Below are 24,799 nucleotides of genomic sequence, written 5' to 3'. Positions count from 1 at the left end.
TGCAAGGTATAGTTGAGCAAGTTATACTCATTTTGACGTTGTCTAGAAGAGCTTCTAGCGGACACTTCAAATAATCAAACAACCAAAGACTCCAAGGTCTACAAAGAGTGCAAAATCACTCTACAAAGAACGCACAGGTTCTGACTTCAAGTACAAGACTTGCAAAGAGTACACAGACTCTGGAGTTCCTTGAACTTGACGATTGTTCGAACTTAAAGCGTTCTAGGGCTTATTTTACTTCAACTAGATGAGGTCTTTTGACTTAAAGTCGACTCAGCATGTCTAGATTGCTAATCTCGGAGAGAGAGAGAGCATGAGGCCTTTGTCTGTGGAGCAGTTCAATTAACTAGCAAGGTGCAAATGTGGGGACAGCTCTACTGTTAGCAGAACAAGCCGACGTGCTAACCTTCTACCAGGTCAACGGACCTTACCCACACATGCAAAGTCGCATCGATACTCGAAGTTTCTACTTGATTCACTTAGCTATAATTTTAGGACACATATAGAATATACTAGAATAATTGTACAGGTATAAAAGCCTTGTAGTCGTACCGCTTTATTGATAGATTATCCTTCCACTTACTCTATTGCTGCTAATATCTACTTCCTACTTAACTCTTCTAGATTACTGTAGTCACCCTTATGGGTTGACTTTGGTAACTTAATTCACTTCAGTCGAGGATATGCAATAAAACCAGTGATTGATTAGGTAGCTATACAGGCTACTAGCACAAACGTGGGGGAATGCTTTCCTGCCATTATGCGTCTAGTCGCTGCTAATTTATACGATTTGTGTTCTAGGTATAGGAGCCCGTATCTACAGTAATTATGGTACGAGCTTTGGAATTAATACAAACAGTGAGTCACTATCCTACAAGTATCATGCCATTCCATAGTTTCTATTCAGTTCGATGTGACTGCGCTGGGTTATTCTGTCACCGAGGAGTGCCCTACTGGTCCGTGGGTGCTCCTTCTTCCATCTGCAAGGCTTGCTGCATGCCGTATGTATTGAATACTGCAGTCTGCACAGGATCTCAAGGATGTAACCACCGATTGCAATCAGCTGCAGGTCCGAGATTATATTCTGTTGATCACTGCGCAATCAAGGTCGGTCATCTCGGTACCCAACATGGCTATTCATTCTTCCAAGGTTATTCCTTTCCTAGCCTGAGTTGATCTCGAAAGCTGATCTGTTTCTTGACTTAGCAATTTTTCTTGACAGGTTCTTTCTACTTGTCGAGACAACGAGGCATCTAGTTCATTCCATTCTTCAACTTCTTGGTTTTTATACTCCATACAGACGAGTCCCCGAGATTTGACTGTAATAGTCTTGTTTAGGTAGGGCTTAGCTTGGCGTGTTGACGGCTGGTAGAATTGACTCTTTGAGATGTCGTTTCTAAGTCCGTTCTATACTGCCGTGCTTTCATTCTTTATGTAGTATTTAGCTACCAGCACGAAGCCTCCACTGTTGCTCTCTGTACCACTTGTAGATTGCATAAACTGATGTAAAATCGCAAAATCTACAGGTAGCCTGATACCAGGCATATCAACGTTAGATTCTTGGGATGAACTCCCAATTCCAGCATTTCCTGTGAGCCTTTTTCTTTCTCTTCATCTCAATTCTCTGCCTTGTCATTTTTCTTGTTAGTCTGCCTGCCATCCTCTCTTCAATGGTTCTCCATTAGAACCCAGGGAATAATGTCCTCGCATGGAGGTGACTCGTTTTCAGAGGCGAATATTCCTCTGTCATTGAAACATCCTTGATGAACATGGTCTGATGTTCACGTTGTGGTGAAAAGTTCTTCGACTCTGATGTCAGCTGGGAAGCACTCATCTATGGCAGCCTGTTGTGATGTCCTTCAAAGGAGAACATGGTGAGTTCCCATGATTGCCATCTCAGAAAGCCTTGCCCTTATCAAACCTTGCTTCATATTATATGCCCAGTCCTCAACATAGTGCACTATGTCACCCTGGAACAGGTGATGGTCAATTCTTGTCAGGAGGACCCACACACAGGTTGACATACATTGCTACCCCACCTGAAGACATGCACCTGCTGATTGATGACCAGACTGCTCTGAGTTCAGCCCTACTTCATCTTTTCATCGTATGTCACATCAATAAGTGGCTCCTGTCTCCACCTATAAGGAATGCCAAGGCATGGATGTACTGTGAAATGCTACTCAGGTACACTATACACACTTTTTCCAAAAGCCACATCCAGTTAACTCTATGTTCCCTTAGCTTAGATGGGGAGCAACTCTTACATATTGCCCTGTGAAGCATGTTACTTGTACTCAAGAGTTTCACGACATACTGCTCTTATACATCCTGTTGTTCCTCTTTCGCTCTCTACCACCACACTGTGAGTCCCCTTCCTTACACATCATCCTCTGATGAAATGCACATTCCCCTTGCATTTTGATGGCCTCATAGAGTTGGATGCATGAAGCTCTATTGCATCCGTAATTTCTCTTACTGAAATTATTACTCCCACCTGTTTCCCAAGCCCCCAGTTTTGCTCATGATATTATTCTTAGACCTCTAACCTCTATAGAGAGCATACCAATATCAGAGACCGCTCTGGGCTCATATCTTTATTGGCTTGCAACTCCCTTCTTTTTTCAGTCAGTGTGCAACACTTCATTTTCTTGTTCTTCCTGCATGATGCAATATCTTTTATATTTGCTACTTCAGAGGGTGAATATACTCATCTGATGAGACCATTTTTCCACCAAGATCTCTGATTCTCTGTCCTTTTCATTCCATCTCAGTTGGGGTGTAACCACATGCCTACATTCATACGTCAGGGTCATGCTTTCATCAAGACTATGAATCACTATGATTGCTAAATGCTAGATGGTAGCCCCCCAAGGGCCAATCTGACCTGTAGAATACCTGTAGTCCATAGGGTAATGAGCATATGTTTTTGTTGTGTGTCTTACTGATACCAGATTTTTTGTACCAGACAACATTCCTAGTATTGAATGGGTACATTGGGGCTGTGCCCTTGTGGGTCTTTTATTTTGATTGCTTCTGTAATCAATATGATATATTGGAAATGAAAGAGAATCTTTATGCTTTCGTGGACCAATGCACTTGCCAGGACTTGAGATTACACTCAGCTATTGGCCAACTTTCTATGCCTTAACCAAATCCGAGTCTTCAATTGTTACATTGACATTCAGATACTTATGTGGTCCACATCCACTAGCCACTACCTTTTTTCGAGAGCAAAAGACGGTGCTGATTTCTCTCCCGCTACTCCTAATGTGAATGAGAGGTGCTTGTCAGCTACACAAGCCTATTTTTCAGGTGGGTTTTTTGGAAGGTTAAGCTTAATGTGTTTCATCTGTGCCATGGGCAATGAGCGGGATGCAGGGATTCAAATTCTTCAAGCATCTATTGGTCAGCTGAAGTGACATTGGAATACAAGGTTAATGTAGGAAGAGAGTTCTCACGGTTAAGCCTGGCATTTGAAGGGGATGTGCAATAAGCAGGCTAGCTCTGCTTGTGGTTATACAGAATGAGAGCGATGTTCAGTTTCTTGCAGGATTGGAAAGGACTAAACCATTGTTCAGTGCATTGGCGGCAGACATTACCACCATTCAAGTCAGAGGGAAATTGGTGCTGAGAGGAGGAAAGGAGGTACATAGAGGAACTCTGGTGAGAGGAATACAGTTATTGACAGGTCATTGCAACACCATCAGTCACTGAAACAGCTGATTTAGCCTCGTTCTCCCCAGTTCTGCTGCCTGAAAGTATTGTATAATTGGAGACATAGACATTATGGATTTTTAGTGATTTTTTGGGGATTTTAGTGCTACTGCTGACCCCATGAAAAATTGAACAGTGATGCAAATTTGGCAGGGGTTTGCCATGTGGTCATTTATCAGTCAATGAAACACTGTAAATTATGAATATCTCAATAATAGATCCTTTGATCCACTTCATACTTTGTATAGACATCACTGAGCAATATTAAAAGTTTTGTAGCTACTTTATTTGAGGAAAAAGACGATGTGTGGTGAATGGGACAAAAAACATTTTTCGGCGTTCCAATGACCAGTAAATAACTGTACTGTACTGATGGGTGGGTACAGGAATAGCATGATATTCTGTACTCTTAATCACAAAAATCAGTCTGATGCAACAAGCACCAAAATGCCAATAATTTCAGTAACCTGGTTCTTTCCTTGCACAAGTTGAGGTGCTATTGAACAGCTTGGGAAGGGCATACCTATGGCTTCCCATCTTCTATATCCAGTTGAAGTATTGATAGTGATCATCCCAAATGTATTGAGCCGGTTCTTCTGGAGCATGTATGGATTTGTCTTAGGGAATCGTGAATTGCAAGGCACGTACCTCGGATGAATGTATAGCTGGAAGGAGTAACAAGAAGTGTATGGAAGAAGTTCTCCTGCATTTGCTCAGAAGTTGGCATTCTGGTGGAGTAGGTACAGTCACCGTCTCTTTAGTTTAATGAAGTTCCTGGCATGGAGCCTCTTAGGCTCTGAAATCATACTTGAAAGGGGCGACACAAACAGTACCCTGGATAGGTATCAAGGGGCATGTAGAATTTTGCGAGCACACTTGTGAGTGTGTGTTGGCATTCTCTCACATGCCTTGTCACACTTGCATGGGATGGAGGTGTACAATATCGACGCTGGACACATTAATGGAAAGAGATCCTTATATATTAGAACTGCATTGGACTCCAGTGAGTGGATTCATAAAGAGATCTGGTAGGAAAGGTCTTAGTGGGGATTCAGTTGAAGATTACCATTACTCATTGGATACAGGAAAAAGCTGACCAAGTATGCAAAATGAAGGGGGAGTATCATTCACCTTACCTCAGTCTTGGTGTAGAGGTTCAACAAAAACAGCAGCTTGTATTGCACTGTAGGATGTGTGTTTGGATCCACTATGGGGCATCAGACTAGAAGAAGTCATCAGCATCATACAAGCAAACTTGGGTTTGAAATACTGTAGTCCAAGTTTATGCAGGTCCCCCATAAAATTTCCTGGTCCCTGGATATGGATATTTTTCATCAATCTAAATGTGCCATGGAATAGATCAGCAAATGTTTCTGGTTCCACTCTGTAACGAAAGAAAAAAAACAAGTTGGATGTCAATTTAGAAGTATTGGGGACAGACAAGTGAAATACCAGCTATAATCTCCTAAGGGGAGAATATATGTTGATCACATAGGTATCTCAGGTCCTAGCATAGGCAGGATACTGTACAGCAAGACCCCACATGTATGCACATCTGCAAGACAGAGGTAAAAATCTTCAAAATGTGAGTGCATTATATCTTGAATGGCAGTCATGATAAGTGTGAGGTTCTATTGATTCCTGTCAGTGGTGGTGCATCAGTCTTTTCAGAGTGGTGATGACATGTGATGGAAAGACGTCTTACTTGTGATGAGGTGAGTCGGAAAGGTGTTTGACCATATAATTATATCACGTTGAAGTTAAGAGGATAATATAGAGGATAGAATATGCAAGGGTCTTTGTTTCATGTAAAGGGTATGGACATTGGACTTTGATAAAGGTTACGGTCATATGGTCCAATGGATGGATGAAATGTTCACAGAATCACATGCAAGTCATTCAGTTGCTGATTTCATGGCATTGTTTTGTGCTACTTATGTTAGTTCTTCCAACCTTTGTGTGATTATGCATCGACTCATATGCTCCCTCTGACAGGTTGGCAGTTCTTCATTGATGAATTTTTGCACTTGGAAAGAATGCTGTTTGTCTCTGGTCATTAATAACTAGGTTATCCCATCGATAAGAGGAGCGCAGACTCTTTCATCCATTCAAGGCACAAGCACAGGCAGTCATTACAGCAAGTACTCTATGGGCCTCAAGATGTATGGAAATATGAATGGCTAGCCAGGGTGAAATCACCAGTTCCTCCTCTCCAGACGTATGCTAGATTTCTTTTTCAGGAAGCTGACTAGCAGGGGTCATTCGCTAAGCTGACAGCCAGCACACATGGGGCAGTTGAACACCAATCCTTCATCCATTTCTTTGTCCTTGTAAGTTTCCGGTGTTCTCATGATGCCAAAGTGGCTAATGTTAATAGTTCTGGAATAGAGATTCTTGAGGTATAGGATCATTTTAGCCTTTTTCCTTATCCCTGCAGTTTTTTCTCATGAGACTGCACTGTGATATGATTGAAAGCAAGAATTTCCGCATGAAATCTAAGTTGCTTTTGGTTTTTTTGAGCACTTCTGTCTGGGTATATGAACTGACTCATTCACAATCATACCAGATTGACAACTGCCAGGTCTGCATGTGATCATTCACCTGACACTCCTTCCAAGGATAAAATTAGTGCATTCTCCCATTGAAGTTGTATTGAGGATCTCTAAACTCCTACAAGTGTGGCACTAGTATCTGTCATGAGAGGAATTGCTAGTGAAGAAATTCTTCAGAGCTCACTTGACTGGAAGTGCATACAACTGAACAATTTCTTCATTCTCCAACCGACCTCAGCCATGCCTTGGCAGAGAGGGAGAAAGTATGGGTATTATTTTTAACATCTGGAACTGAAGACTGATATTTATGGCACAGACTCCCAGTGTTCAACTGGTGTTTCTCATTGACAGCTGGACTGGTTATGTATATAACTCTATTCTAGCCAAGGAACGACCCCTTTCTGAAGCTTCACCACCTGAGGTCAGTCATGCATGTGCCCCATTGTCATGATGACTTCATACGATGGCCTACAAATGATATTTAAGTCGGAGGAGTGCAACCTCAATTGTCAGTCAAGTACTCTCTCGACTTCATAATATGCTCACTTCTTTCATTACCCTTTCCCTTGCCCTCTCTGTGCTCGCCAGTCCTTACAAGAGAGACACAATTCTTAGCATCTCCTTGTCTGGACCAGCATCCAATGTTACCAGTATCAACAATCTCAAGTTCATGGCAACTGTAGCCAATACTGGCTCAGAATTGGTGAAGATCTTGAAGTACAGAATGATTTTGGATGACATGCTTCCAACCCAATCTTTCACTGTCACCAAGGATGGAGAAACCGTGAACTTCACTGGGATCAAGGTCGCTTTCCACCATATACTGTCTCCCATGCTCCTGATTCACATATTTCCTGCAGATTTCTGTTTCATTGAAGGACACTAATGACTCTGCTTTTGTGGTCATTCCTCCTGGACAATCAGTTACTGCCAAACATGATGGTAAGTAGTATGTTTCCTATCTATCAACTTTTGCTAATCCTATATTCTCATTACAAAGTATCGGCACTGTTTGACTTTGCTTCGGCTGGCCCAGGAACATTCACGTTCACACCTGTGACATCCTTCTCTATCACCGGTCCAGAAGTTAGAGTCACCAATGGAGTGAGCCTTGATCATGTTTCAGTGTCATCTAACTCTGTTGATGTGAACATCTCGTCTCTGGAGACTTGGTGAAGAGAGATCTTTTTCCTGTCCTGAATACCCATGCGGTTGATGTCTGTACCAACAGTAGCAAAGTGTTCTAGATCGATGAAGGGTTGGTCTATGTGCTCCTCATTTCTGGCCTTCACTCCTCTCATGCATGCTTCAGCTATACAGCGGCGAAAGCATTAGCTTCTGCTGTGACCTCTTATATTGCAGCAAACAGCACTGACACTCTCTACACTTCTTACTTTGGCACTACACCGACATCCATGGTTACCAAGGTGTTTAATAGAATCACAAACAAATCATCTACCACAAGGACATATGTCATTTCCACCCAACTTCTTTTGCAATCACTGAAATTGCCATAGAATGGACTGCATGGATCCGGTCCTCCTTTGTCTTCAGCCTGGTGTTGCTGCCTATACTACCCAACCCAGTACGAACATACATATTTCCACCATGGGCATGTAACTGATAGGATCTGACTGATTGTTTGTTGGTTCTAGATTTACTTCTGCAATATCTTTTACTACTTGGATGCCAGTCCAGCTGTTTGTCTCAGTTCAATGGACAACACAGTTACTGCTGATGGGGTTACTCTCCATGAGGTACGAGCTATTCTAGATGTGCATTGATTGGCAAGTTTAATGTTTCTGTTATTTAGTTCACTCATGCAACTTCCCACACCCTGGATGTCTCCTATAGCTGTGCTAATGACCGGGCACTTCCTCCTGCTGAACAAGCTGTCAATGCTGATAGTTACAAAGTATGTTGTCTGCAATCTATGTGAAATTCATACTGACATTATCCCTAGTGCTTTGCGAATGAGGTTTACAAGGCCACCAGGTGCCCTTAGAAACAGAGTCACATATAGATGTGCGATTTTGCCAAATTGAAGTTCGAAATTTCATTTAATAGTTTTGTTCATATCTGAAAGACCCGTTTATATCAATATATGATTTTGTCCTCTGCTGAAAGGTTACCCAAGTATGTCTTGTTGCCGCTTGGTTGACCAAAGGCTGAATAATCACTCTGTTTACAGGTGAGCATTGCCCTTGGATCTGGCATTAACCAAATTCAAGAATGGATTTCAGGAAATAATGTCCTTGCTCCAACTGTGATCTGAGATTATTGACACTTCTGCCTTGTTTGCACAATTGAATCAAATTGGTTAATAGAAGGTCCAATACAGCACGTCGCTGACATGTTGTATCCGTGAGAGTCAACGAAGAGTCTCTCCATCCACAGCGCTAATAAAGCGCCCCATTCTTAATGTACATGCACCCCGCCTCTCAGGCTGTTAGGCAAGTCCTGTAACGGTGGCCTGTCAGAGACGTATACATATTAGTCCTTTCCTCCTTCCAAATCATAGCAATCCCGTTCCTCTCCAAGGTCAGCTGAATATCGTTTCCATGCAGCGATCATCTCACTGACACATAGTGATGTACAGGGCCTGGCTTGGCCTGGCTTTTAGGGCTTGGGCTTGGCTTAAGGCAGGCCTGGCTTTCGAAATCGTAAGCCCAAGCCCTAAGCCCAAGCCCTAAGCCCAAGCCCTACTGGGCTCAGGCTTGGCTTGGGCTCAGGCCAGGGCTTGGGTAGTAGGAAGTGATAATCATGTTTTCAGTTCAAATAATAAAATTTTCATTGTCAAGTGCATTATTGACTATAGTCTTGTCTTTCAGGGGATAGTTTACATCATAAATCTGTTGCTTTACTTACTATATTGACTTCCTTTATTATCTCTTCTTTGAGAATAGCAGCTTTCCCAGAAGCCTCAGGGATTATCAAGCACTAGTCACGGAAATATTGATTGTCATTTTGCGACCACATATTTCTGAGGGACTATAGAGCTTTGACAAAATTACCATGTAGTCATTTATGAAGCCTAGTTATAGTGCTACAACATCCTCAAAAGCCCAGGCCTAAGCCTTGGGCTTGGGCTTTCTGAATCCAAAGCCTGAGCCCAAGCCCTCTTTAAGCCCAACACCAGGGCCCGGCTTTGGAGGGCTTGGCTTGGCCTGGCTTGGCCTGGCTTTCAGGGCTTGAGCCAGGCCCTGTACATCACTACTGACACAAATTATCCTCGTCCAGCAATGCAATTATGGGACACAAATATGGCTTCAATCCGGTGAAATTGGATATACATACAGGACACTGTATTTAATTACACTGAGTGTCTTGGTAGACCTGGCTTGCGAAGCACTACGGACAGGATCAGCATGAATCACATGCTAAATGTGCATGACATACGTTATAATTGTCGGCATTGGTAGGTTGTTCAACAGCAGGAAGAAGTTGATCATTATTACAGCCATATATGACATCAATAGTGCCAGAGGTTGCATGAGTGAACTAAAAAAAACAGAAACCATAAGCGCTCCTGACTTGCATACATCCAGGATATCTCTTACCTCATGAAGGGTAATTCTGGCACGAGTAATATTTTGATCCGCAGTTCCATCACAAAGACCAGTTAGGGGAGAGTAGCAGAAAAAGGAATCACAAAAGTAAATCTGACGCAACAAAATGATCCATCAGATCCGGTCATGATATTCACACAGTCAACATTACATTTGTTGATGGAAAGACAGTAAAGGCAATGGCACCAGTCACACAAAAGTTGAGTGGATCGCTGCAATCCATTCTGCAATAATGTGAGAAGGTGAAACGGAAGATTGGTGCAAACGACGTACGTCCTTGTTCTGGATGATTCGTTTGCTACATTATCGAATACCCCCTTAACCACGGATGTTGGCGAAGTGCTGAAGTATGCAGTGTAGACCGAACTAGTACTGTTGGTCGAAATAAAAGACGATGCAATGGAAGCCATGGATTTCGCATTAGTATAGCTGAAAATATGTCAGAGAAGTGCCATCTAGACATGAGGAGCAAATATACCAACCTTTGATTGATCACATTCTTTTTGGTATTGTCGGTACAGATGTCGACTGCACACCTATTCAGGCTGGGGAGATCGTGTTTCTTCATGTCTCCAGAGATGTTCACATTGATGGAGCGGGAGGTTACCGAAACCTCACCAGGATTCGCCATATGGAACGAGGTAACGGGCATGAAAGTGAACATTCCCGGACCAGCAGAAGCGAAGTCAAAGAGTGTCGACACTGTAGCAGACATCAGGATCAACAACAAGTACCGAGTGATGGGAAAGATACTGCTTACAATCATGTTCAGCAGTCAATGATTGTCTGGGAGGTATTACCACAAAGGCGGAATCATTGAGATCCTTCCATAAGAATATAGGCTGCAAAACAGGAGTGAATCTTGTGCCCAGGAGAAATTAACCGATGGAAATGTACCTTGACACCAGTGAACAAGACTATTTCTCCATCCTTGGTGACATTGAATGAGTGTGTCGGAAGGATATCATCCAAAATCATCCCGTACTTGAAGACCTTCAACGACTCTGAGCCAGTGTTGGCCACAGTCGCTGTAAACTTGAGATCATCGATACTGGTGATATCAGATGCTGGTCCAGACATGGAGACGCTAAGGCTAGTGTCTCTCTTGTAAGGACTAGCAAAGGCTGAGAGGGTGAGGCTGAGAGTAAGCAAAGTAGTGAGCATGTTATGAAGTCAGAGGTGTACTTGTCCGACATTGAGATAGTCATCCTCCTGCTTAAATATCATTCTGGGGAAGTTATATGAAGTCATCAGGGTAACAGAACATATACACAACCAACATCAGTAATGCCTTCAGCAAAGTGTGTTCCTTGGCTTGAATAAATTGAGATAGATAACCGGTCAAGTCGCGAATACAGAATGCCGGTGGAAAACTGGGACTCTTGTAAGCACCAGTCTCCAGTTCTCAACCCTAAAAGTAACACCCATACTTCTCCCGCCCCCTCCAGCATGAAGGAACAGATGAGGTGGCTTTGAAAACAAAAGTAGTTTTCGATCGTATAATCTGAGCATCCAGCCAAGTGAGCCCAAAAGACTTTCTCAACTAACAATTCTTCATGTGATGGATGCTCACACTGCACTTCCAGGAGCTTTGGAACTCTGAACGCGATTTGAATGAGGGAAGGCACTAATTTTAGCACCATCATGGGAAGAAGGTCTGGGGAATGGTCAGCGCTTCAAAAGAGGGTTTTGAACCTAAGGAACCTTCCAATGTGAAGCATATACAGTGTGCAATGTAACACTCAATTATTAACCTAGTTCAATCATGAGCACGTTAGTTCATGTATCTAGACAGATATGCTTGAAGAGACCCATTGTAAGGATAAGGAAAAGGTTATACAAAGCACAGAGATACCATACCTGGAAGAATTCAGGTCCGGAACTATTAACAGCAATCTTCGTATCATGAGAACACCAAAGCACAAAGCAAAGGATGAAAGACGGTGCTTGGCTCCTCCGAGTGTGCTAGCTGTCAGCTTTGTAAAGTCTTATCTGATGACTGCCGTTACTAGTCAGTTTCATGAAAAGAGCTCTATACGTCCAACAACCCATAGAGTTCCGTCTTGTAACGATTACTCGTGCTTATGCCTCGAAAGGGTGAAAAGGTCCACGCTCCCCGAGAGCGACAGGATAACCAGTGTATAACAAGATTAGAATGACTTTTCCAAGTGTAATTAGCCAGTGAGTGACTGAGAAAAATCGCAAGCATGCTAGAGCCGTCCCCCTAGTCAATGTGTAATGATTTGAAGAACCAAAATAGCATGAGTCAACCGCCATAGAATCGGCAGATGAGTGTGCATGTGATCCTCCTAACTGCTGCCGCTCAGTCCATAATCTTCCGGGATTGCCTGAGCGTCTAGAGACGGGCACACATAGATCAAGAATGAGGCAATTTGTTACGATTTATTCACTTTTTTCCGTTTTTCTTCGTTTTACTCAGCCTGATTACTCATATGCGATTGCAATGGACACATTCTCACAGTACTATTATTAGCGCACCCAATTGTATTTAAGTAGAGCCTCAGCTGGCTTAAACCCCAGCTTCGGCTAAGGGTTAATCTACCCAACATCGAACTCCTTGTTTCATGTCTATCTCGTTCGCAGTTAACTTGTCTCTTCGCCTTTGACCTGCTAGAGTATCGTCTACCGAAGTGCGAGTAGTGATCCTAGTTGGATCTAAGTCGATTCAAGTTGGTTGCTAACATTTAGCCGAAGCTCGACCTACGTTGCCTAGCGCCACGTCAGAGAACGAACGCTGCCCAACAACTTACTTGTGTATTTCCAAACTCTTCCTGTTCAACCAGCGAGGTCATTGCCCTGCGTTCGTAAGGACAATCTCGAGATTGTCAGCGCACGACGAGTGGACCGACGGTTCAGAACTCAACATTTACCCAACTATCATAATCACTGCAGTGACCATCTGGGTCCTGCCTCTCGTGTTATGGGACCTGTTAATCTTGGCATTAACGGAGGTCGTGACCGTCATCATCATCCTAAAAACCTACGTTTCGGCTCCAATTCTTGCCGCCGTCCTCATAGTTCTCTATTTGGGATACCTCCAAATTTGAAACCATCCATCCTGAAACCCACCATCCTCCTCCTACAAATTATCGTGGCATCCGCGGTGATCATGTTAATCACGACTAGTGAACTCTATCCGGTCCTAATGGTTGCATGGTTAATCATAACCCTCGGACTTTACGAAGGATAGATTCACGTATGGATGCCCTTATCCGATGCCATTCCCACAATCTCCACCGTTTTTATACTCTTTTTCTTGTCCATTTTCTTGTACCAAGTCCAACGGTGTTGTCGCCGACAAAGACGGGTACGAGCACAACTTCCCTTTCACTACGTTCCCTCCACGCCGGCGTATCCACTGCTGATAATTCACATTCCCGTGGCCTCTCAGCAAACCCTACACGATGGCCGACCCATCACACCCAGAGGACCTGGAGAGTCCCTCTACGCATCATCGCGATCCAACTCAGGATCCTCAGAGTCGAGCACTGACTCATACAGAAGCGCTACCGTCGAGTCAGTCGACATCACCGATACCCGGGGCATATTCTACGAGCGAGGGGACTCGCCCTTACCAGGCCTCCTCCACCAGCCTACGAACGACCGAGAGTCAGGAGGGCAAGGAGGGTCTTTGGAGCAGGGCAAAGAAAGCGATGTCGATACCGAGTTCGAAGGGGACGAGCTCACAGATCTTGAGAGGATCCGACTCCAAGACCTCCTCGACGGCCTCATTGTGGAGAACGAAGGGGATGAGGACGATTCCGGAGTCCGAAGGATCGACAGGGAAAGGGGGTACCACGGCGGAAGCAGTTACGACAACGATCCTGGAGAGCTTGGCCTTGGGGCCTCCGCCGCGACTACCTCCCGTACAAATGGAGCAGGGGCTCGTGGACCTAATTGGCTCACAAACCGGGGGGCACCAGTCGCCTGGTACCCTCGGACCAGCTGGGTCTACGCCGATGACGGGGAAGAGGCTCCTGTGGCCAGAATCCAAGCCACAGGGCCCATCGCTACCCCCATCATGGAGATTGCCCCGATCGCTACCACCATCGCCAGGACTGAATCAGAGGATCAGCAGCTCTGGGCGGAGTTCCCAGACTACGATCCCAAAGAACTTGGAACAATTGCCGGCGCCGGAGAACTCACCCGAGTCCCTGATTTTATCCCATCCGTCGCAGGCAGAGCCTTCGCCGACCCCGTCCTGCGCTACCAGCATCCATGGACGCTTCTCTACCACACGCTTGTCGAGTCACTCGAGCTCACTCGAGATGCCCGGCTCACCCCAGAAGTCCAGGCCAGAATGGATGCTGCAAGAGCAAACGATGCATGCATCTGAGCCGCAGAGGTCGCCGCCCTACTGGGACCCGACGGCCACTACGATCTTCCCCTCAAGCCAGATGCCACCCAGGCCGAAGTTGAGAATCGACGACGCACCGCTGCCCTTCGATACTCAGGAGCCACGCAACATGCCGGAACCGACCTGGAAGCCTGAAGAAGAGCCTGGAACGCCTACGAGGCAGAAATTAACGATCGAGACTCCGACATCGGAAGGTGGAGAGGGAACCGAGAGATCGACCGCCTTGCCTGAGAGAGGGAGGAGAGGGAGGATGCCGAGCAGACCCCCCAACCAGACGCTCGAGAAGCAGGTGATGGACACGGTGAGAACAGTTCTCACTAAAACGTCCACTGTCATGCCCTCCATATTCGGGATCCTTCCCTGGGAAGGACTATATGAAATTATGATGGAAGACATGGAGAAGGACCCGCAGTGGCTCCTCACCGAAGCGGGGGAGGACTATCTGGCTGCCAGGTACACCAGGGATGTATACCTCATGAAGAACATCCTGGAAGTAGAAACGTGGCACCGGGCGGCTACCATATGGAACACCGTACACCCCGAAGCACCACAAAGGGAGTGTGCGGCCTATCGACGGCCTGAGCCGATGCCTAATCCGCTGGAAACCATGGTCTTCATGGCAGGTGGCGGAGGCGAAGGAGAGGAGGACCCGGGCGACAGATGGGGTGACCCAGGTGCTGGAACGTCAGGAAAGGGGAAGGAGTCCACCGTGCCAACGCGACCAACCGCTCCTCCTCCTCCCCCGTCAAAGCCACCAGGAGGATACCCCTCTCCAGGGGGAAACCCGCATCTCCGGTCTCTACCTCGGCCCCCAAATCCGCCGATTCCACCAGTTCCGCCGTCACCCCTGGATCCTATCCCACCATGGCAGTTAGCGCCCGGGGCGGTGAATAATCCCTGGCACGAGGTGAAGCCCAAGCTGATCACTCAGCCGGAATACTTCACTGGGGAATCCTCGGACATTAATCGATTCCTCCATCATTGCGAAATGTACTTCCAGGTGTTCCCCATGTACTACACCATGAACAATCAGGGGCAGAACCCCTACCATATTACGTTCGCCCAGGGATACCTACGAGGGAAAGCGAAGGAGTGGTGGGGCGACCAGTATTATCGATACCGAGATCGACATGGACATTGGAGATTCCCGTCGTGGGAGGAATTCTCCCATGACCTCACCATCCAGTTCCGCGAGGTGGCCAAACTGGCCATCTGGAAGCAGGAGTGGAAGAAAGTCTGTCAATCGGACTTCAGATCCGCCATAGAATTCTTCGCGAAGTTCGAGAGGTTAGCGCACAAGTGCAAAGAATTCGGGGACGAGAAGCAGATGTTCAAAGCAGTGGAAGCGGCGATCCGACCCACGGTTTGGAATACGGTTATGCATGGGGACAATGAGCGCCCCACAACCTACGCAGAATGGAAAACGCGCATCTTAAGGATTGACGCCAACTATAGGTACAGGGTCGCCCAAGGATTGGGCAATAAGTCCTCCTCGAACCAAGGTGGTTCGGGTCGAGGCAATCAAAATTCATCATTCCAGAAGGGCGGAGGCCAAGGTTCGAGTGGCGATAAGAAGGACGCCACGGGAACAACCTATGGAGGTGCCGGGCAGCCGATGGAGATCGATAAGCTGAGAAGCGACAAACGGTGCTTCAAGTGCGGAAATACCGGATGGAGCTGGGACCATAAATGTCCAGAGGACAGATCGAAATGGCTCCCTGTCAAACTCCCCCCTTGCAAGAAGATCCCTGCTCAACGACTACGACAGCTACTCACCGAGGCAGAGAAGGAGGAGAATGGGAAGGAGACGAAGATCGAGGAGGTCAAGGACGATAAGTCATCAAAAGACGAGCTGGCGTCAAAATAAGCGATTTGACGGCATCGGCAAAGGACTTAGTTTCTCTTGGTGCGCAGCCATGTACTTCTAGTCGGACTTATACTACGTATGTAGGAACTCCGTACGATCAATATACCAACTTTTTCGCCGCGTTAACCGTTGAAGAAACTCAGAAAGAAGAATCGCCAATCACCCATGGCGTAGGAGGGGATTTCCGCTGCTCTACGCCATCAGCATCCAGCACTGAACCCCTAGGGGCTGTCCCACCTCAGGAACCCCCACTTGACCAAATGGGGAAAGTTCTGGAGAACCCAGCAAGCGCCTCAGGTCAAGACAAGACTAGCGTCAGACGTGGTTGCAGTCACCCTGGCAGGGAGAATCGGCCGACAACCCCAACTGACGGGTCTCCACTGGGTGTTCCTCCAGTCAGAGGCAGAAAAGCAGCTGAGGCCGGGAACCAAGGGGACCACCTACACTCAGTAGTGGCCTCACCCACAAACGGTGCCGACCCCCTTGGGGAGCCAATATGTGTGCGTCTACCTAGGGTTACCGAGAGTATCGCCGTGGTTAGGAAGGAGGATAAGTATGGACCTATCGTGGGGGTTACAACACTGAGCACAAATGCCCATGGCCAGGGCCGAACACAGGGCAGCACGCCCTCCCCCACCAACTCAACGGAAGGTGACCAAGTGCCGCTGAGGGGCCCTTTTCGGCCTGGTGACCAACTGCCACCTCAAGGCAAGACCCCTTCGGTTTCGCTAGAGGAAATCGAAGATGAAGAAGCCTATCTACGGTCCGACATCCCGATCACACCACCCAAGGGGAAGTCTCATGTGACCCCTGAACCTGAACTAGCCCCCGAGGCAAAAAGGGCTATCCTCAATATGTACTATGAACCCTTCGGAACGCAGTGGACTCGCCAGGCACTACGACTCGCCAAAGATGAGTCAACTGCATTCGCCACCCTAAAGCGATGGGTACACCTGAGGAGGACTGGAGAAGTAACGATCGAGATGTGGGATACCCTCAAGGAGCAACCAGAGACGGCGAAAGAAGCTAGGGACAGATGGGAATGGATGGAAGACTTAAAGAGACCCCCCATGTACATACGAGGGAGAAAGGGACGCAATGTATCGATTAACGTCCAACTAGAAACCCTGGACACGCACGACACTTTTGCCCTCAAGGCACTAGTAGACAGCGGGGCTACTGGGAGCTCTATTGACCGCAACTGGGTATGAGAACACAGGATCAGACTAAAGAAGGCCGCATGCCCTACCCCTGTCTACAACGCCGACGGCACTAGAAACAAGGGGGGTGATATCACCGAGTATGCCGAAGTGCGGCTACGAATTGGGGACCATGTGGAGAGGATTGAGTTAGCCATGGTAGATTTAGGCACCACGCCTCTGTTCCTCGGACATGATTGGCTACAGAGGCATAATCCATTGATCGACTGGGACACCGGATCGGTGACCTTAGCTCGATGTGCCTGCCGCAAAATCCCTTTTTCCCTGCTCGACATGGATCCCTCCTCGCGGTGGGAAGAATATGAAGAAGGAGACACCATCCTGGTGATTGACTTCGAAGAAGCTTTTCATGTACGAGCCATGGGGACTAAAGCCAACGAATTAGCCGCTCGGGCCAATGCTAAGAAGGCGACCAAATCCTTCAAAGAAATTGTCCCAGAGGAGTATCGCGAATTTCACGATGTGTTCACCAAGGAAAACTTTGACGAGTTACCCCCATGGAAACCCTGGGATCATGCCATTGAGCTGATTCCTAACGCCAATGCCAATCTAGACTGTAAGGTCTACCCCCTTAACCCTGCAGAGCAGGAGGAGCTAGATAAGTTTCTCGACGAGAATCTCTCCACGGGCCGTATTCAAGCATCGAAGTCCCCCATGGCGTCTCCCTTCTTCTTCGTGAAGAAGAAGGACAGAAAACTTCGCCCAGTACAGGACTACCGCAAGCTTAATGAAATGACCATTAAGAATTGATATCCGTTGCCGCTCATTGGGGAACTGATGGATAGGTTGAAAAAAGCGAAGTATTTCACGAAACTGGACATGCGGTGGGGATATAACAATGTCAGGATTAAGCAGGGTGACAAATGGAAGGTGGTGTTTCGAACTAATCACGGCCTCTATGAACCCCTCGTAATGTTCTTTGGGCTTACCAACTCCCCCACCACCTTCCAGTGGATGATGAACGATATCTTTAAAGACCTCATCGCGGCAGGGGAGGTGTCCATGTACTTAGACGACATACTTATCGCCTCCAAGACCAAGGCGGATCACCGGCGCATCGTGCAGAGGGTGCTAAAAATACTTAGGGACAACAAACTGTTCCTGAAGGCCGAGAAGTGTGAATTCGAGGTGGAGGAAACCAAATACTTGGGGGTGATCATTAGCGAAGGAAAGATCCGTATGGACCCCGTCAAGATCGCAGGTTTACTGGACTGGCCCGTCCCACTCAAGAAGCAAGAATTACAGTCCTTCTTAGGTTTTTGCAATTTCTATCGGTGATTCATTCATGACTACAGCAAGCACGTCAAACCCCTGACCGCGCTCACGGGAAAGGTTGAATGGAGATGGGGAGAGGCCCAACAAAAAGCGTTCGAAAGGTTAAAAGAACTCTTTCATGAAGACGTGATATTAGCCATACCGTTGGATGATGGAAAGTACCGGGTGGAGGCGGACTCCAGTGAGGGGGCAATCGGGGTGGTGTTATCCCAATGGCAGGATGGGAAGTGGCGGCCAGTGGCCTTTCTTTCTAGGGCCCTATCTGTCACCGAACGAAACTATGAAATCTACGACAAGGAGCTTCTAGCCATCATGATAGCCCTAGAGGAGTGGCGCCAATATCTTATGGGCGCACAGGAGGACTTCGAAATTTGGACCGATCATTCCAACCTCCAGTACTTCCGTAAACCTCAAAAACTCAACCGACGGCAGGCGCGGTGGGTAACAGAATTGGCCGAATACCAATTCACCCTGCATCACAAACCAGGGGCCCAAAACCGCAAGGCGGACCTACTATCCCGACGAGCGGATCATGATCAGGGGAAGGGAGACAACCAAGATGTAGTAGTATTGAAGCCCGAGCATTTCCGAGCCCTGGTAATGCCCACCACGGAGGAGCTGCATGAAAAGATCAAGTTGGCCACTCATGACATGCGTAAATGGGATCGAGGTATCGCAGGACTCCGTCAATCACGAAAAGGGGATCACACGAGACCAAGAGCTACTTTGGTACGACGGATGCATTTATGTCCCAATGGATCACCGACTACGGGGGGAGATCATAGCTCTACGACATGACCACGTAACGGCGGGGCACCCTGGTATCGAAAAAACCAAAGAGCTCATCCTACGAGACTACTGGTGGCCTCAGATGCACCGAGAGGTGGAAGCGTACGTCAAGGGGTGTGAAGTCTGTCAACGGACTAAGGCAGATCGTCACCCAAAGAAAGCCCCCCTTCATCCAAATGAAGTCCCCACAAGACCCTGGACTCACATCTCCGTCGACATGATCACTAAGCTCCCTAACTCTAAGAGACACGATTCCATTCTGGTCATAGTTGACCGGTTCTCTAAAACGGTAATTCTGGTCGCCTGCACCGAGGAGCTTACCTCCCTCGGGTTTGCAAAGATCCTACGTGACCGCGTCTACGTGCCATATGGGGTAATGCCAGAAAAGGTCATTTCAGATAGGGGGGCAATCTTTGTATCCAAATTTATGAGGGAATTTTACGCCCTCATCCAAGTTACAGGGAACCCCTCCACGGCATATCACCCGCAAACGGACGGACAAACTGAACAAGTTAACCAGGAGATTGAGAAGTACCTCAAGATGTTCGTGAATTATCGGCAGGATGACTGGAGTGATTGGCTGTTGCTGGCTGCCTTCACTCACAACAACCAAACGCATTCCGCCATGGGCTTCTCCCCCTTTAAAGTAGTCTTCGGAAGGGATGGACAAGTCATCAAAACCGCCCAACGGCCAGACGTCGTCCCGGCTGCATCAAAATTAGTGCAGGGAATTCAAGAGGTGCAGAAGAAAGCGAGAGAGTCATTGGAGCGAGTGGCTGAATCCATGAAGAGGGCCTACGACAAACACAAGGGCGAAGCCATCGAATACCAAGCAGGTGATAAGGTGTGGTTGGATTCTACAAATCTACACCTTCCTCGCCCCACCAAGAAACTCGGAGATCGACGTGTAGGACCCTTTACCATCATCGCCAGAAAAGGCGCCTCTGCCTATGAACTCAAACTTCTGGCGGCTTGGAAAATTCACAACCGATTCAATGAGTCCCTCTTAACCCCATACCATGCTCCTGCATACCCCAATCAACCACGCCCCGAAAGGCCACCTCTGGAGTTGATCGATGACGAGGAAGAATATGAGATTGAAGAGATCGTGGAGCAGCGAGACAAGGTCGTCGGGCGTGGACGAACCCGTCGCACCGTGACCGAATACCTGGTGAAATGGAAAGGGTACCCAATGGAGGAGAACTCTTGGGTAAAACGGTCTAATATGGCTAATGCGGAGGAGTTGGTAAACGAATATGAGGCCCGCCTCCAAAGAATTCAGTGGGAAATCAATGACAAAGGAAAGAGGGTAGGGATCGACAACAAGATACCTACGAACGCCATTACGGCGTACCACGAGCCAGGAACCCCCTGCGTCACCGATATCGAAATGGTTTATTCCTCCAAATGCTCAAACCCACGACATTCAGACACCCAACAAGACTCTTATCCTTCTTCTGAACGACTAGCTCCCTCAGAAGAAATCGCGGTGATGAGCCTAAACTTCCGTGGCAACGGCAAAAACCAAAACTCTAGAGGAGTTCACGGCAAATGGCGTGTAGCGGCAATAAAGGCTTTGTTGTTGTGCGAGTGTTTCGGTGCACCTCCGTGCGATGAATTCCTCAAGAACGCAAGTATACACTGCGACTTTTCAGTCAGCGAAGTAGTACCCTTAACGATCGAGTACTAGAAAACGTTGGCTGTAAGCCGGGAAGGGTCTCGATAGACGAGAAGGAACAGAATCCGGTATAACTGGGAATACCGGCAAACCGTGAACGAAGTGACGGCAATTTAACTAGTAAAAGCCGTGGGCGATGTTGACGGAATTAGAGAAAATGCCGTCAAAGAGAAATACCGTTGGCAAGATAACAAATACCGTGACGGCAATAAACGAAGACTGTAGTCGAGAAACGAGAAACTGGCGGTGAAACGAAGATAAGACGAGCTGGCGATGATATGAGGGGGAACTAGTGACGGCAAAACGATGGCTGGGACTGGGCTGGACTGAAACTGAAACTATACTGAGGTTAACTGATGGCAAAACGAAACTAATCCTGAGTCTACACGGAGACTATCCTATACTGAAACTGACGGCAAGATACCAAATACCGTGACTGATGATCCTATACTGAAGCTGTTGACCGAAATTCCGTGACAGATGCTGCTGGCGGCAATAACGATCCTAATCTGAGTCCACACGGGGACGTAACGATCCTGAACTGAACTGGGTAAAACGATGGCGACGTAGAAGGTGAAAACTGATGAAAACGATCCTGGCTGGTGAAAGTGAAACGATGCTGGCGGATTAAAAGATAAAAGCGAGTTGTGGACACCGAATTCCGTGTATTGGCGCAATATGAGCGTACACCAATACCGTTAGAAGAAAAGCCGTGACAGAGAGTATAACTTGGAGTGACTATGTTGTTATTGTCTATCTCCTAGCGAGTACAAGCGATAACGGTGGTCGATAACGTGGATGATGGCTAGTGTCCAGTAACTTCTGTCTAGCAACTCCTACTATACTAGCTTTTATACTACAAGTCCGGAATAAAATTAGAATACTTGAAACGAGTCCTTAGTAAGTCCTTAGTACATCGATTGGTAAGAAATGATACAAAACGCGTGCTCCCAGAGTTCTAAAGTAACAGCACCCACACGGTTTTACCGCGTATAGACTTAGTGATCAGAAAGAATTCCCCCGACATATGGACTCTTGGGCTGCTGTGTTGCTGCGGCAAAGTACACTGAAGGTAGTACACTGAAGTAGATGCGTGCGGCATTATCTTGGCGTTGTAACAGCCTTAGTAAAGTGAGTGGAAAGGTCATGGTATTAGGTCTTTTGCCGTGGAGTTGGTACTTTGACTGCGGCATTCTTCTAAATGACGCTTGATGCTGAGGTCATCGATGGCTGTGCTGGGCGATCAATGATGGTCCTAAATCCGTGAGATCTGCAATCAGGTGCCTGGCGGCATTAATGAAGTGGCGCATATTGATACGGAATACGAGCTGGGAAGGATAGTTGGCGGTAAGAGTGGGTATTGCCGTGATTGCAATCGTTGACTTTAGTGAAAGTCCGCTAAGTGGACAAGGCATTTATTATAATGCTAAAATCCGCGAATTCTGAGCGTACAGAGCCTTGAGGCTCATCAGCGGCTATTGACGTCCCCAATGGACCAGGCGTAGTGTACAAGCTAGACGAATGGCTTGACACATTAACAAAGGCAAAAGGCGGGGACTCGCGTCCTAGACAACCTATGTCCCAGAAGGAAAACAGTGTCAGCTGCCTCCATTTCACGGCGATGGACGATAACAACTCAGAGGAAGAGGTAAACCTCCAAAACCTCCAACGAATTCATGAAAACTGGTATTCAGATGAGGACGAAGACAATGATGTCCCGTCCTTCTACTCCAAATCCAGACATTCATCTTCCAACGATGATGACTACAGGGAGTCTGAGGACTCATTCGGGACGAACGAGTCTTAAGGAGGGGGTAATGTTACGATTTATTCACTTTTTTCCGTTTTTCTTCGTTTTACTCAGCCTGATTACTCATATGCGATTGCAACGGACACATTCTCACAGTACTATTATTAGCGCACCCAATTGTATTTAAGTAGAGCCTCAGCTGGCTTAAACCCCAGCTTCGGCTAAGGGTTAATCTACCCAACATCGAACTCCTTGTTTCGCGTCTATCTCGTTCGCAGTTAACTTGTCTCTTCGCCTTTGACCTGCTAGAGTATCGTCTACCGAAGTGTGAGTAGCGATCCTAGTTGGATCTAAGTCGATTCAAGTTGGTTGCTAACACAATTGATTAGCACTATGCAAGGGAGAGACTCTCATGTTGCTATAATACTCACTATTAACTCTCAGAACCTAGGTAGTGAGCAACGACTGCCTACTGGACTGGTCCCTTCAGATAATCACAGAAACTGGTCAGATTTAACTGCAAACAAGACAGAAACGTTCATCGTTGTTGTCCGCCGGAGTTGCAAATGATCGACAGCCACGTGGACATGGCTGATATCACAAGACAAGGACCAGCAAACACTTGACATACGCTATTACATGACCTACCCATCTTCCTCCTCCTCATTGTCACCATCATACCCGGCCTCTCTCCCCCACATGACATCCTCCCAAATCACTTTCCCCAACACTGTCTGCCACTGTGGATCGTCCATCGGTGCCATATCCTCATCTTCGTTGCCCCCCATCAGCCTTATAATCTCCCTCTTAAAGAACGTCGCCATGCAGGATGTTCATGCGGAGGGAGCTGTGGATGTGTTGTGTTCGAGTTCTGGCAGGGAGGAAGAAAGGCCTGCAAGTTGGTAGACTAAGAACATGGCATTGACTAGTATAGAGAGAAAGGACTCACAAAATACGGGAGTACCACTCAAGTTACCTCAGTCGACTCTCGGTGTAGGGGGTCTCACAAACAAAAAATGGCTCATATGACACTCTAAGACACATGTTTGGATCGAGGGTGGGACAGTCAAACTGGCTTGGGCAGGGTTAGTGTTGTCAGGGCTGGGAAATACTGAATTAGTACTTACTGTGGTATGAGGATCCCTCAATAAATCGCCTGGTCCCTCGATATGGATCTTTGGCATAGTCGTCCACCTTGTAACCAAAATGAGGATGGTGTCAAGTTCCGCGAAGTATTGTGGACATACCAGAAAAATACCACCCATAATCTCCTGATGGAAGAGAATCCATTGATACCATCCCTATCCTCATCTCCGGACCCACAGGGATAATCCCATACAACAACACCCACAATTCTGTGCTTCCACACTACACAAGTAAAAATCCTCGAAAAACGGCAGCGTGATATCCTGCATCTATCGTTTCGGAAGAGGATTTCACAAAGGAAAGACATAGTACAATGCACCCTTGTAAACACCCTCTGAGGTTCAGGTACCCTTTAAGCAGCCTCGTTGTCGTCGTTCGCAGTCTGGGGTCCAGGGAAGGAGGGCGCGTTCAGCTAACACTACATAGTAGTAGGTAGCAACTCAATAGCCTTAACAAACGTACTGAGCTCCCAGCCTAACGAACGCAGGTAGGCAATAGAGAAACCGCCGTTGTGGGCGCCCAACTCTCCTTCTTGAACTGGAGTCAACATCTGAGAAGTGTCCATTAAACATGCAGACACTCTTGAACACGCTGTACTTAGCACCGACTGAAAAGAGCCTATGAAACAATCCTTAGCCACGTTCATCAACTGAAAGTTCAGGTGCATTTTACCTTTATTAATCTCGAAGGAACAGGTCTCATAGCAAAGAAAACAGCAGCTAAGCAAAAGGGTAAATAAATGGTAGTTAAAGATGGTCAGGAAATGACTTACCTTCTGAACATGGTGGTATGAGTAAACACTGTCAGCGTGACAGAAGTCACAGAGCCACAAATCAACGAACCCGGCATCATGAGCAC

The 24,799-nt window shown here is 46.9% G+C and overlaps 3 protein-coding genes across 3 annotated transcripts; 1 reads left to right on the top strand and 2 right to left on the bottom strand.

The window, feature by feature from the left end:
• Nucleotides 1–6,807: 6,807 nt before the first annotated feature.
• EV420DRAFT_1735983 (Metalloprotease) lies at nt 6,808–8,544 on the top strand (the record flags this gene model as incomplete). Its single annotated transcript, XM_060480026.1, has 8 exons — nt 6,808–7,074; nt 7,130–7,211; nt 7,270–7,441; nt 7,582–7,696; nt 7,925–8,026; nt 8,083–8,184; nt 8,397–8,405; nt 8,461–8,544. The coding sequence occupies 8 exons, from the start codon at nt 6,808–6,810 to the stop codon at nt 8,542–8,544; spliced, it is 933 nt and encodes a 310-aa protein (XP_060323031.1).
• Nucleotides 8,545–9,578: 1,034 nt separating this feature from the next.
• On the bottom strand, nt 9,579–11,002 carry EV420DRAFT_1279916 (Metalloprotease; the record flags this gene model as incomplete). The annotated part of the gene is made up of 8 exons (XM_060468176.1): nt 9,579–9,620; nt 9,669–9,770; nt 9,830–9,931; nt 9,990–10,062; nt 10,112–10,267; nt 10,321–10,540; nt 10,599–10,680; nt 10,736–11,002. The coding sequence occupies 8 exons, from the start codon at nt 11,000–11,002 to the stop codon at nt 9,579–9,581; spliced, it is 1,044 nt and encodes a 347-aa protein (XP_060323030.1).
• A 12,021-nt stretch (nt 11,003–23,023) lies between these two features.
• On the bottom strand, nt 23,024–24,724 carry EV420DRAFT_1486600 (uncharacterized protein; the record flags this gene model as incomplete). The annotated part of the gene is made up of 8 exons (XM_060470424.1): nt 23,024–23,135; nt 23,444–23,601; nt 23,923–23,989; nt 24,043–24,163; nt 24,291–24,359; nt 24,404–24,478; nt 24,614–24,660; nt 24,714–24,724. The coding sequence occupies 8 exons, from the start codon at nt 24,722–24,724 to the stop codon at nt 23,024–23,026; spliced, it is 660 nt and encodes a 219-aa protein (XP_060323029.1).
• Nucleotides 24,725–24,799: the final 75 nt, after the last annotated feature.

The sequence above is a fragment of the Desarmillaria tabescens genome, assembly GCF_030435595.1.
Source record: "Desarmillaria tabescens strain CCBAS 213 chromosome Unknown EV420scaffold_94, whole genome shotgun sequence".
Classification (NCBI taxonomy): Eukaryota; Fungi; Basidiomycota; class Agaricomycetes; order Agaricales; family Physalacriaceae; genus Desarmillaria; species Desarmillaria tabescens.
The sequence above is the reverse complement of the archived record's forward strand: the minus strand, read 5'-3'. Positions and strand labels throughout refer to the sequence as shown.